Source organism: Plasmodium knowlesi (genome assembly GCF_000006355.2).
Source record: "Plasmodium knowlesi strain H genome assembly, chromosome: 1".
Classification (NCBI taxonomy): domain Eukaryota; phylum Apicomplexa; class Aconoidasida; order Haemosporida; family Plasmodiidae; genus Plasmodium; species Plasmodium knowlesi.
Genome location: NC_011902.2, coordinates 386,251 through 400,733, shown reverse-complemented (window position 1 = coordinate 400,733; position 14,483 = coordinate 386,251). Strand labels below are relative to the sequence as shown.

The 14,483-nt window shown below is 42.9% G+C and overlaps 3 protein-coding genes across 3 annotated transcripts; all 3 read left to right on the top strand.

Annotated features, from left to right (window-relative positions):
* Nucleotides 1–324: 324 nt before the first annotated feature.
* Nucleotides 325–4,301, top strand: PKNH_0108000 (Cg7 protein, putative; the record flags this gene model as incomplete). The annotated part of the gene is made up of 2 exons (XM_002257535.1): nt 325–2,043; nt 2,439–4,301. 2 exons carry the CDS (start codon nt 325–327, stop codon nt 4,299–4,301), a joined length of 3,582 nt encoding a protein of 1,193 aa, XP_002257571.1.
* Nucleotides 4,302–5,447: 1,146 nt separating this feature from the next.
* On the top strand, nt 5,448–12,923 carry PKNH_0107900 (Cg2 protein, putative; the record flags this gene model as incomplete). The annotated part of the gene is made up of 1 exon (XM_002257534.1): nt 5,448–12,923. The coding sequence occupies one exon, from the start codon at nt 5,448–5,450 to the stop codon at nt 12,921–12,923; it is 7,476 nt and encodes a 2,491-aa protein (XP_002257570.1).
* Nucleotides 12,924–13,312: 389 nt separating this feature from the next.
* On the top strand, nt 13,313–14,293 carry PKNH_0107800 (glutaredoxin-like protein; the record flags this gene model as incomplete). Its single annotated transcript, XM_002257533.1, has 1 exon — nt 13,313–14,293. The coding sequence occupies one exon, from the start codon at nt 13,313–13,315 to the stop codon at nt 14,291–14,293; it is 981 nt and encodes a 326-aa protein (XP_002257569.1).
* Between the last annotated feature and the right edge of the window lie 190 nt (nt 14,294–14,483).

The window sequence follows — 14,483 nt, the reverse complement described above, 5'->3', positions numbered from 1 at the left end:
GCCACTTCTGTTCCGCTTCACTACCTCAAGACACTGGTGCCTTCTTGCCCCCCTGCACGGCTTGGCAAATATGCCTTGGGCTGCAAAACATCGCGCCCACACATTCGCAAACGCCCTTGGGAATGAGCACACCTTGGCGCAGAACCCCCTATAAGCGTTTATCACGCACTTCCGCTTCTCCGCGCCTGGGTGTGCGAGCCTACCTCTTTGGTTGCGCTGTTAGGAAGGAGAAGCCCGACGGTATTCAAAAACTGAGCACCCCCCCCTCCCCTTGAACGGTCAAAGACAAAAAGTTGGGGCATCCCCCCATGTGCGCGCAATTCAATGGATACAGAAGAAATCGTCTGCGTCCACGTAACCCTCAAGTTCGTAATCTTTAAGAGTATAGAAAAAAATGAAAGTAGCCTCTGCGACAACTTCATTATCAACTTGGCGGAGGCCAATGACATCGAGGCATTCAACAAGTCGAAGCAGTACTTTATACAAAAATTTCATCAAATATTAAGGAAGAAGAAAAAAAATGAATACGAATGTCTGCTCAATGGAACCATAACCGAAATTGCAACATTCCTCTCCCAACATATGGAATTGTACATACAGATTAGCAAAGTGAAGTATGAAATAGGTGAACAGAGTGACGGTGACGGCTTGGCAAGGGTTGATACAGGCGGGGTGGACGAGGACGGGGTGGCAGCAGACCAGGCAAACGCAGAAAGGAAAAAGCACCCACTACTTGCCAACCAGAAGAGAGAACCAAACGGACCAACTAGCCAGGGGAGAAACAAAATACACCTCCTAAAAAGCGTAGACCTAGTAGAGGACGACATTCAATTTAAAAACGGACAGATATATTTCAAGTGTTTATTTAAGGATCTGCTAAGTGACGACTTTGAATTTATCCATCATAACAAGTACGAGAATATTAGTAATTTTTACGTGAGCAACGATTTTATTTTTTCCATTTCGGTAAAGTTTGAAGAGTGCATGTTAAAGAGGAGGGACTTGGAGGGGTGTGGCAAACGGGGGTGCGGTTCCGATCACGGCGACCTGTATTACGCCCCGTGTTACGACCGCTACGCGTGTGAACCCGTCGACAAACGCGCACGGAAGTACTGGCATCTAGTGAATCTCTGGCACATGACCAATTTATTCTACCTGCACATCAACTTTAATACATATGAGGAGAGTTTTTTTCGCCAAAATTGTGTGGAAGTTACCGTGGGGGACATGCTTCAAAATCTTTCACTGAAGGATGACCATGATGGTAGCACCAGTGGGGCGAAGAGAAACGAATCTGGTTTCGCTTCACCGGGGGGGAGAGACGCTGATAGAATTAATGATAATCGGCGTGATGAGGATGACAACTCTCCAATGGGCTGTCACTTTTCATTGATCCTAATCGACCAAGTGGAAGAACTCTATGATTACTTCCGCCTCAACGACATACACATTATTTTTAATAAGATCAAGTTGGAGGTAGAAAGGAAGGGAGTATTTTTTTCCCATCATAAAAAAAGTAGTAACCTGTGGATTCGTTACAAAGACATGGAAAGGATGACATGTCAATTGAGCACTCATAGTGGGTCTGTCCCATCGTTAAACTTTCAAGCCACGATCATGTCTATTTGTGTGCGTGCTCGGGGGGGAGAACAAGGTGGGGAGAGGCTTATCAATTCTTTGAGGTGCAGAAGTAGCGGTGGTGAATTTAATGCGAATGGTAGTCAAAGTGGCCATGGGACCGACAGTAGCATATCCCCCCATCCGCGTTACACGAAGGAGAAGTACCGCCACGAGGGTGGAAGCAATTCCCCCCGTTGGGAGTCCGGACTTTACGCGCACAAGAAGGAGGTGGACTCCCCCAAGGATCAAATCCTCAAGTGGAACTTGTTCCTCTCCGTGGAGCGTTGCCACATCCTGGAACTGAGTAATATTTATGCAGAAAAAAGGAAGACCCGGCAGAGCGACTTTTTCCTGAAGATCGAGTCGGGTCTGCTTGATCGATGCTTCGTGTCTTCGTTCTACCCCTTCGAGGAGAATCGGCAGGTGGGTAACGCGTCTGCGGGAGAGGGCAATTGCCGCGAGATAACTCCGTAGCTATCGTCTTACCACACACCACTTTAACTACACACCACTTTAACTACATACCACCTTAACTACACACCATTTTAACTACACACCATTTTAACTACACACCATTTTAACTACACACCATTTTAACTGCATACCACCTTAACTACATACCACCTTAACTACACACCATTTTAACTACACACCATTTTAACTGCATACCACCTTAACTACATACCACCTTAACTACACACCATTTTAACTACACAGCACTGTAACTATACACCACCTTAAATACGCACCACCTTAACTACACACCACTTTAACTACCCACCACTTTAACTACACGCCACCTTAACTACACCCCTCAGATCGAGCTGAAGAATTGCCACGTGAGCCACGACCTCCAGGTAAAGGATTCAGACCCCTGCGACCAACTCGAAGGCCAAACGGTGCACTTCCAGCTGGCTCTGCGCGAAGAGGACCCTGAAGCAGAAGGTATCCAAAGCGACCCGAACGAATGTATTCGCAGCGGAATCAACATCGGAGTGGGGGATTTCCCCCTCAAAAACGTATCCAAGGAGTTGAAGGCTACACTGATGAACGAAGGGGGAGTACCTCCCCAGAGAGATTACTACCAGTTTGAATTTTGCGTTCCCCTCTATTTACACGTTTTTAAAGAGAAATATTTAACATCAGAGTTGAGTGTGCATGTATTTTTGAGCGCACGGCAAGGAGGGGGTGATCAAGTTGGAGCAAAGGTTGGATCTCCACAAGAGGAAGTGCTCACACCAGACCAGAGCGGAGATCATCTGGTTAAATGTCCACCAAAGAATGAAGCCATCCCGTGCAACATCTATGAATTCAAGCTGTGGAAAGAAGAGGAGGAAAGGAGAATGGCGGAGATGCTAAAGAGAAGGGAACAGAATGTGATGAAAAAACTGATAAAAAGGTATGAAGCCATGGAAAGGGAAAGAAAAAACGAAATTGAAAAAAAAAAAAACGAATTAAAAGAAATTATAATCAAAGTAAAGGAAGAACAAATAAATGTAAAAAAAAATGAAAATCTTGTGAAAATAAAAGACAAACAATTAAATGACGAAATATATATGCTGGAAAAAAAATTAAAAAAAATTAAACACGCTTATGAAAAGTCATTGGCCTATTTTAAGCAAAAGTTAAGGAAAGCTCATTTAGAGGAAAGTCTCGTAAAAGAGAATGATCAGCTTCTTTCCAGTTATAAAAATGCTCTATCAAAGGTGAAAAAATTAAGTAAGGAAAATGAAGAGATGAAGAGCATTTTGGGCAAGTACAACAGTAGGGATAATGCCATTATCAGCAAAACGTACTTTGAGGAGCTCAAGGACGAACTGAAACGACTGAAGTTATTTCAGCAACAAACGGTTCTGTCCCGCGATCGGGCGGGATACACACATAACGGGGAGGATGCACAGGGGGGAGCTACACATAACAACAGCTACATAAAAACCGTGCGGAAAAACAGAAAACGAATTATTCAGCTCATTGGGAATTTCGTTCCACAGATAGAACAAATTTATGACTTGACGAATGACGACTTGTTGGAGGAAAAGGTTCGTTCCATTTTGAGGGATGTACAGGAGGTCAGGCTGATTCTGCGGGCCGAGGTGAAGGAGTTGGACCGGGCATCCCCTGAAGACTGGCTCGGAGATTCATCAGATGGATTGGCAGACCTGTCAGTAGCCCAATCACTAGACCGGATAGAAGACCGCGTAGTGAGTCAGTCCCCCAACAACCAGTACATGGACGCATACACAGTAGAATTACCGGAGGAAGCATTGGCCATCCGCACAGACCCATCACGAACTCTGAGGAGGAATCCACTACGGAAGGCGCCCCCGCTAGGAAGGCACGCAAGTTTGGTTAAGCACCCTAAGGGGAAGAACCCACCCCCCCAGAGGAGCCTTTTAAAAGGCAAAGGGGTACACATCCCCTCCAAAGGGATAGGTGCTCCTTTCAGGGAGGCGCTTCCACACGCCAAACTTCTAAGTGAGAAACGCGAACACGCCCCCCCAAAGGATTCCGCCCCGATCTCACAAACGGATGGATTTGCAAAAAGGGACAAGCCAAGCGATAATGCAAAAATGATCGAAAATTTAAAAAGAGAAATAAAGCGACTCATCGAAACAGGAATATATAATGAGGACGACACTATTATAAAAAACATGAAGAAGAAATTAAACGGGCTACTTTGAAAAAGGGAGGCAGGGGCAATTGGGAAGGTGATGGAAGAACGTCCACACACCTGGTACCCCTTTTTCCCCTCCGCACTTGACACTTTTCCCTTATTCAAGTGGACGGATCAGAGGTAATTGGAAGCACCGCATATGTGCAGTGGATCATACTGACTTATACCATTTTAAGGACTGCTCCATATAGAGCTACAATGTACCAAATCGCTTCTGGTATTCTGCGCATGTTACAAAAAAAAAAAAATAAAAAAAAAAAAAATAAGGGCATCGCTTGCTCCCTGAGTAACCATTTCTTGTTGCATGCCCAATCTGGGCAAGGGGACCGAATACGTTATTTTATATTTCTCACACAGAATGTGGTTGAAAAAGGTACAAGAAAAGGAGTTTTTCCCGCAAAAGGGGGGAAGGGCCTTTTCTCTAGCGCCCCTTCCACGTTGCTACATCAGATGGTCGCTTTATTTCTTTTTTTTCCCCCCCGCGAGCGATTCAAGGAACGTTAGGCACTTTTTTTTTTTTTTTTTTTTTTTTTTCTAAATGGAAAAGAGGCCATCCTATTGGCCTTCTGAAATTCGTTCACTTGCACGTGTACGTGCAGAGAAATGTATACACGCATATACATTACTATCAAACACGTGTACTTGTCAAACACGTGTACCTGTCGAGCACGTGTACTTGTCAAACACGTGTACTTGTCAAACACGTGTACCTGTCAAACACGTGTTCTTGCCTACATGTGTGCCCCCCCCTAGTTTTTAATTTGTCATTTTGGGGCATCCGCCTTTTTTTTGTCACCTCAATTTTGTTCTTGGAGACTCACAAAAAATTGACAAAATAATTTTTTTCTGTTGTGGTGCTATTGACTCATCCACGTTACCCCCCCCCTTTGAGTGCAACCAACTCGGCGGTGAGAAGCATCAGTGTCGCCGCAGCCGCAATTGCACCCGAAGTTGGAGAAAAGCCTTAACGGAGCTATCACGCTGATCATTCACCGACGGTGCGAAGTTAGATTCGGCTTCCATCGAGTGGTTACGGGGAAAACGCACGTTCGAAGTAACCCATGCGCTAGACACCATGTGCAGGGCCATACGGAAGACACCTCCGATTATGTGTACCGTCTGTACAGAGCACTAAGAATTTGGTTTTTCCGAAATGATGGCCATGGGTGGGAAGGACCGGCAGGACGGGCCCATCGACAGGGATGCCCCATCTGCGGATGGTGTTCACACCGCAAACAAGCCAGATAAGTACGACGAAGGTGACGATCATGACGATCATAACGATCGCGACGGAGACGACTGTTATGACGACTACAAGGGAATCAGCTACGGAATGATACTGAAAAAAGTAGCGCGGAGATCCATAAACGACTGGAGCCTCTTTTGTGATAGAGTGGATAACGACAACGGAGATAACTGTGACTACCTTAGAAGCGCCCTCATCCAGTACTGCAGACACATGAGGGAGTGCTTCTTAAAGCTCCTGGAGATAAACAAATTGAAAAAAAATTATAAAGAAATTAATGATATAATTAAAATAATTTTAGAATATAAGGAAAATTACAGAGAGCTTAAGAACAAGTATCAGTATGATTTATATATATGTAAAGTAAAAATAATGGATCTCCAAATAAACGAAAGTAATGTTCTGTGTGCCATAGACTTATTATCCACAGGGAAATACACGAGATTCCCTCTTCTGTTCAAGGAAATTTTAATGAACCCGAGCGATTCTTTCATTCCAAACTTAGATATGAATGAAATAAACATTTTAAAAAAACGCATTGTGGATGAATTTTTAATAAATTATTATTCATCTAAGATACCTAAGGATAAAGTAAACTTTATATTTTCTGATGGACTCATAGAATTAGATGTGGTTAATGAGGTGAAGGTGTCTCTTATTACCGACTTTGTTACATGGAGTATAGTCAAGGCGGACATTTTCTTTTTGCGCCAGATGAATTTGCACTCTTCTCATAACTTGAACCTCATCAGATTGGTGAGCTATGGAGTCGTGCAGAAGATGAACGAAAAAATGGCGAGTCATCAGATGAGCGAAAAAATGGCGGGTCATCAGATGAGCGAAAAAATGGCGGGCCATCAGATGAGCGAAATGGCTGAATCGGTGGACCTGCCCCAGTTGGACGCTCCCCCTGAGGGGTATGCCCCCTCCGAAGTTAGCGATATGGAGAGTTCCGATAGTGGTGACTTTTTGCTAAAGATAGAAGGAGACAAGAAAATACAAATGAAGAAAATGTGGCATGGAGGAATGAATCCCATCGAGGAGCACTATCACAGGGGAAGGGAAAAAAGGACGCAGACAGAGGAGACTCTACCATTGGCAGATGTGCTCTACGAAATTTACAGAATCAGTCACTTTTATTGTACTGTACAAATTATGGAATATTTTAAAGGCTGTATAAATCAGTATAACACGTTTAAATACCCCGCGAAGAAAGTTTCTATGTATAAATGCTTTTCGAATAACACAATAGAGATGACTCCCTCTTGCTACAACTACAGTCTGACAGATAAGGATACATCACTCCATCTAGACATTCATTTGTATGAATTCGAATTCACCAAAGGAATGTATGAGTGCTTTGAGAAAATACCCCTACTAGATCAATATACTAAAAAAAAAATGATCCTCAAGTTTGTCCTAAACAATGAAAATGGGGATATAAAAATGTTTCTGTGGCCATTTAGTTTTTTTAAAAAAGGAGAAAAGGAAAATTTTTTTACAAATGACATTTTATCGCACTATGAATTTGTCTACTGTGGTGCATTACAGAGAAGGATGAAAAATCTGTTCATTTTTGATTCGGCTCATATTCACCTGGAGAGTTGGTTATCCCGGGTGGACAATTGTGTAACGCGTTTTTTGTTTTCTATTTTAAAGGCATTCAGCACATCCGAGGGGGAGTCACTCCATGGGGTATGTAACACCGATCACCTCAAAAGTAGCGAGACCTCTTTCGAAAATAACGCAATTGGTGTGCATGAGTTGATACAAGATTACTTCTTCCATTTGGGATACATCCGTATGGAGGTGCGTTGTAAGGACAGCTTAACGGATGGTGAAAGGAACAACGGGAAAAGCAACAACCGGGGAGACGTCAAAGGGAGAGTGCCGACTTTGCAAAATCGCATTAAAACAGTGCTCGTGAGGAAGAAAAACGGAAACCCATTTTTCCTTCTCCGTTACACCTTCTACGAACAGAAAATCAACCTCTTCTTAAGTAGACAAAGTGAAAAATTCACCTTCATATGCCACTGGAAGAGCAAAGCTTTTATCGACATGATCAGTCTCCACTACGACCTTAAGCTGATTATATATGTCGTATACCTCCTGAAACGATTCTCTCTATACGTCTACATGTACAAAGAATTGCAAGAAAGATTTCTGAATATAAATGCAGGAAGGGTCTTTACCTACGAGCTAGACAAGGATAAATTTTGTTCCAATTTTTTTGTAGAAAAATTAAAACTCCATGACCTCTTAAAGAAATACAACTACTCAGCAAATATTGTTTTGACGAAATTCCTGCAGAGCTTTCTTTCCTTTATCGATTTTTATTTTTATCTTCCGTGTGATGAGGAAGTGGACGGGTCCATCGATGGGGGGGATGCATCAAAAGGAACAACATTTGAGAAGGCTCTTCGGAAATTGGTGCAAGTGTCTGGGGGTGAAAAGTCAGACAAATGGTCTCACTCGCAGGGGAATTCTCACCTAGGAAGAAGAACACCTAGCGAGGCAAATCGCATTGACAACTTGCAAGGAATTAATCTTGATGAGTCCAATTTTAGCGAAACTGTCCCCCTACAGAAACACGAGGGCAGTGGATATAATGAAGAGACCCCCCAGGAGGAGAAGAAGAGTTCTCAACCCCAAGATCCCTTCCGTCAAAACTTCTTCTCACTCTTCTACTTCACCATCTACACATATGATCACACCCCCCTGTTGCTTATCCTGTTGATTGAAAAAGATTGCATATACAAAACGTACATTGTTATATCTGATAGTAAGGGAGGAAGTTTAGGGATACACAATCTACGTAGCGAAGAAGGGAAGAGCAAGAAGGGGTACTTTTTTACTATTCCAGTGATACATAGGAGCTACCCTATTGGAAGTCACCTCGAAGATTATCTGGACGGTGTACGGGATATGGTGAACCGATTTTCAAATTTATTCTGTACGTTGGGAAAACTGCTACAAATGAACTCTCGGTGTCCCGTTTTTTGCAGTCGTTTTTGTGTAAACCCCTCCACGGATGGAAAATTCAGCGGAAGGGTCGTTCAGAGTGGCGAAACTTCCCATGCAGGGGACACAGCTCCAAGGAGTAAGTCTACACTTAAACTCGCCTCCGACCAAATGTACGAGCGACTGAAGAAAGAGAAGAACAAGGGCTTCCTCGACCTTCAGTACTTCGTGAATAGGAATCAGTGGAAACGGGCCCCTCGTAGAGAAAGCGGTGATGTCGGCCAGGAAAAACGCAACCCAACCGACGTGAACCCAAAGGATCACGCGAAGGAGAAATACCCAGCAGACTACATCAATAACTATTTGCTCCATTTGGAATGTGAGCAAGACGCAGAGCAATACTTAAATAGGGAGTTTCTGAATAACCATGAAAGAAGCGAATTCCCCATCATAATAAAGGTGAATACCTGTGGATCTTTTTTTTTTGAAGTACCCATTCAGCAGAAAAAACTACTCAAGATAAGGGATTTGGATTTGAAGAGAAACAAGGAAGTGTCTTTCATGTTGTCCAACGTAGCCGTAAATGTGGAGGTAGAGCCACTGGGAGGAGAAGGGACACAGGGACCCCCGGAGGAGTGGGTGCAAATGAAAAAAATGTACCTACTGCTTAAGGATGACTCCTCTTCAGCCAACATTCTTCACCTCTTTTCAGTTATGAATAAAATATTTTCCGTGTTGAATTTCTTCCCGGAGTTGTATTATCTGGAAAAAATAATGACCCCTGATATATCCATCCGCATCTGTCATTTGGCAAATATCAACGTTGAGTATCACTGTGGCTTTAACAAACAAATCACATGTTCTGTTGTGTTAGATATTCTCAATGGTGGCGACATAACATCCGCACAGTTGGATGATCCATCTGGTGGGCTCCATCCCGCAAATGGCGGTCAAAATAAAGAGCACATCTCAAAAAGCCTAGGTGAAGGAGATGCAAACAGCATGACCCCCAACCGCAGGATAGAACAAACAAGCGATAAAGGAGAGACACTGGAAAAATTACTTTTCTTCGATATAGCCGTTAACTCCCCCTTTGAATGTATTAATAAATTATTCTCCCGAGAGAAGAAAAAGCTCTTCTTGTATTTAAAAAAAAAAAAAAGCATTTTCAGTTTTCTCCGATTCTTATTTTTAACCTTTGAATTTCACTATAATTTCTACATTCTAATAAATAGGACAAATGAACACTTGATGAAGATTCCTTTTTTGCATCAGGTAGATCTTTTGCACGACATAGAATTTGACTATGTTAACCTCATGACCGTTATGGTGACATTAAAATCTTTTAGAAACGAAAAGGGGGTGTTGTCTTTTTATGTAATTTTGCACCCAGAGGATTTCTCCAAAATTGTCATCATCCCGCATTACAGGGACACATCTTTGAGCAGACATCAAAGAAGGGAGATCTCAGTAAAAAATTTCTTCAAAAGGGGGAAACGGCAGGTGGGATCTTATCCGCGACGGGATGATAAAGGAAAATATACGAATGAGGAGAAGAGAGGGATCATACAGCAGAGACAAGCGCCTACAAACAATATTCCAGGAATGTTGAGCTCGTCGTCTCCTCATTTGGAAAATGGGAAGGGTATCCAGTATAGTGATAGGCATGCCGATCAGTGTGGAGATCAACATGGATCCTCACCCAAGAAGAGCCCATTGAACCACCCAAACGAAAATGACACAACCACAGTGGAAGGAACCTTTCTAAAAAATGGAGTGCCTTCCAACACAAAGGAAAGCGGCATACTCATCGACCACCTGGATGAGGAAGACCTATTTATCTATCTCTTTTCCCATTTTTGCGATATTATAAATTTGAAAAGGGTAAACCAGTCTACCATCTATACTCCGAGTGGAGATCTCCATAGTGGTCACGTAAATCCACAACGAGATAGTAGTAACCCTTTGGAAGGAATAGAATATGTTTCACTTGGAGATGGAGCCATGGAGAATGATGTTAAAATTTTCGAAGAATACGACTTGTTTATATTAAATATAAAGTACTTGTTTAAGATGAAAAACCAGATTGTCCTGTCGGAGGTTTTTTTCTTTCCTCCATTTTTTCTCTACACCACGCTGTACCCTTTTGTGGAATTTTTGAAGGCGCTAAAATGTTGGCTTGTCTTATTGGGTCAGATGAAACTTCACCATTCCGATATTACCTTGATGTTGTCTGATATAGGCGATGTTTTTCAGCACGTAACTGCGGTTAGGAGGAGGTGTCCTCCGGCGACTGTTCTCGAAGGGGACGCCCTAACGGGGGGAAAGCTCCCTGCGGTGGATAGCCCTCGAGGTGCGAACCAAAAGGCAAACACCAACTCAAACGCGAACCAAAAGGCAAACGCGAACTCAAACGCTAACCAAAAGGCAAACGCGAACTCAAACGCAAATGTGGAAATGCAGAGCGGACAGGGGGGGGCGCCCTCCCAGGGTCACACAAAAGGACACCGCCATGATAATGAAATAGTTGTGCACCTTGTGTGGTTCCTTTACAGCACCAAGGATTTGTACGTCGACACCACATCCCCCGAAGAGGGGAAAACGTGCAAGAGGAGTTATTCAGCCATATTGGGTGACTCCAAGGAGGTGAATCAGGAAGGTTTGCAGGCGAGTGGTGACGGAAATAGTGTCCATGGCAAGGACGACCATAGTAAAGGCCATTATAGCAACGGAAGTGAGCATAAGAAGGTAAAGATTCAAGAGGAGGATGGGGAGCACAACGCAGAAGATAATTTTAGGGGGGATGAGCACCGCCTGCGTGAAGTCATATCAGATGAAATACAAAACGTGAAATGGGAAAACGAAACAGACAATCCAGTAGGGAAAAAATACACACACACAACGAATTACATCAGCACGCCCTTTCACATGAACCAAACAAACATGGACAAATTGAAACATATGATCAATGCATATTCCCATTTCAACGATGACATTTTTTTAAAAAAAAAATATCAAAAAATATGGTTAGGGGAGAATTTTATCCAGAGGGCATATGCGCTTCGAATTGTGGAGCCCCAAAATGCATATCCCCCATACAAAGAGGGAAAACTGTGGAATCCATTAGGGGAGGAAGGAAAAAGTGAGAATATCGGGAACGACCATCACGAGGATGATGCTCTTAAGAAGATGAACACATACAAAGTAACGACCAACTGTAGGGAAACACAAAACGATTGTGAAAATATGTTCTTTTTTAATAGGGAAAAAATACAACTTGGATTCATGGAGAAAGGGAGAAGGTCTGCCTCGTCAGGAGAAAACATGTACAAAGGGGATATGCACTACTGGACGAATTCAGTTGGAATATATTTCGAAAATGTTGGAGAGAGTGTGGATGAGGAGGACTGTTGGTTTTATCGAAGTAGGGGAAAAGTGCCCACACGGGATGGGCAAGTAGTAGATAACCACGGTGGTGTGAAAAAGACGAGGAAATTCATTCTGGAAGAACAAAACATACTGAAAGAAAACTCCAAAATTAATTCAGCGCTGAATATAATTTACAACTATGCTAGAATATGGCTCCTAAAGATGAATCACTCTAATGTTATTTCCTTTTTTCGCATCGTGAATGAGATAATATTCGATAAGAAGAATATATGTGAGTTGTCTTCTCTGTTGTTCAACTCCGTTTTGTCTTACCGAGAGCATTTAACCTTTTGGATGTTTAGAACCACAGAAGGTGTATCAATGCCATTTGTTGAAATGGAGTTTGTACCTGATGAGGGGGTTGATGAACTGATTGCCGTGGCGGGTGAGAAAAAGAGGACCTCCATTTTCCGCAATAAGTGGATCGAAGTGGCTGTTCCTGTGGAGGAAGCGGTATACGGTGGTTATCTCGTGGAAGGAGAAAGGAAAAGAGGGGTTATGGCTAACCTGAATGGTGAGGAAACCCATACAGGTGGTGATCTGCCAACTCCAAGCAGAGGTAACCAAATTATCACCACGGGAGGAGGTAATGATGGTAAAGGAAGTAATTTCCATCCCATCCCCGCAACAGAAAAAACGATTAACATAATTTACAAAATATGGAAATATATGCCCGCCCCTTTTAAAAAAAAAATATATGAACAGGAGGTTAAAGACATTATGGGGGGAGCGAACGAAAGCGTGACACTCACGTTTAAAATATCATCAGTGCTACCAATTAAAAACTTAAAGGAGGTGCACATAAATGACGAACCATTCGTGAAATTTTTGGTGAGGCACAAAATCGACTTAAATGTCGCTCACCAGAGGGTGATGACCATTTTGCAGAAATACAACCTTATGGCAAACTACTCCCTCGTTGCCACGCAGACCGTCCTCCACCGCTCCACCTTCGAATTGTTGCTCAAGGGGAAGAACAACGACGGTGGGTGAGAGAAGTCACATGTTGGCGTCCTGTCATTAGGAGGAGGAACTCCTTCCTCCACACTGATTTTCTTTTTCCTTTACCCTTAATATTTTTTTTTTTTTTTTTTTTTTTTTTTCTTCCTCGTTCTCTTACCACAAACCGTACCTTTTGCGAATTCCGCAAAGCTCCTTCCCTTGCGCGCGGGTGACCATGTACAAATGAATTTCCCATTTCACATGCGTGACACAGCGGGGGGAAAATAATTAAAAAAGAACCTACGCACGTATGTAGCAACATGTGCGCGCCTAGCACGCGTATGTTTTGCCTATATATGCTGATGTTGCACACTAGAGCGAACGTTTGTGATTTACCGCTTTGAACTCCTTCCTTCCCGCCAAATGTTAAGCGAAACAAAATGAGGAAGAACAGTAAGGTAACTCATTTGATTTGCCTGCTCGGCGGCTTCCCACTTTACGAAGCCTTCTCGAATAGAAAGTCAATTTGTGGTTTGCACAACGATAATGGTACCCCTGCGCAGTTAGAAAAAAGCAAAGTGGTCCATTTGGAAGGTACAAGCATAAATAGGAAAAGAGAACCGTGGGGGATTAAAACACTGTTGCCTCATAAAAACACGGCCATAGCTTCGAATGAAGGGAAAACAAAAAGTGAGTTAAGTGAGTTAAGAGAAAATGTAAAGGGAGTGAACAAAATAAGTGGTGAAAAAAATTCTCGGAAGGAATGGGAACCCCTGTGGAGATACAACTGCCATGGGAGCGTCCAACTGGTCGAATGTGAAAGGATCAATTTCAACGGTGAGAAAACAGTAGAAGGAATTTTTGCACGCAAAGCAAACTGTGAAAATGGTAAGGGAAGTAATTTCCAATTGGGGGAAAATGTCCACCAGGGGAATCATGTCGAAATGGAGAAGACAAATCAATGTAGTAACGAAGAACACACCAAAATGGGGAGTGAAAAAGAATACGTCCAAATGAGCAGTGAAGAAGTACATAACCCAATGAGGAGTCTCGAAGACGAACCCTGCAGCGACACCTCAGGCGAAAGCGAAACAGAAGCAGAGTTAACAGAAGATGTAATTAACTTCATCGAAAGTATAATTAAAAAACACAAAATAGTTCTCTTCATGAAGGGTACAGCTTTAAACCCATTTTGTAAATATAGTAAACAAGCAATACACATCTTGAAGCTAAACAAAGTGAAAGAAATTAGGACTGTCAACATTTTGGATGATGAACAGTTGAGGAAATCTTTAAAAATTTACTCCGAATGGCCCACCTTCCCACAGTTGTACGTAAATGGGAAATTCGTAGGGGGTATAGATAAACTGCAGGAATTACATGACGGAAAAAAGCTAAAGGGCATCTTGGAGGATGTGTAACAGTGTGGTGTTCTTGATAGATGAGTTCCTCATGGGAAGGAGCCAACAACGAGGGGCTAAACTTCCCATACACAAGTTTGCCGAGCTATACATGTGTGCCTCTTGTGTCACGTACATTTTATATCCCAGGGGAACGATCTCCCCTCACCTCTTTCTCCCCCGTGGGCGTCATCCAAAATAAAGCTGTTTC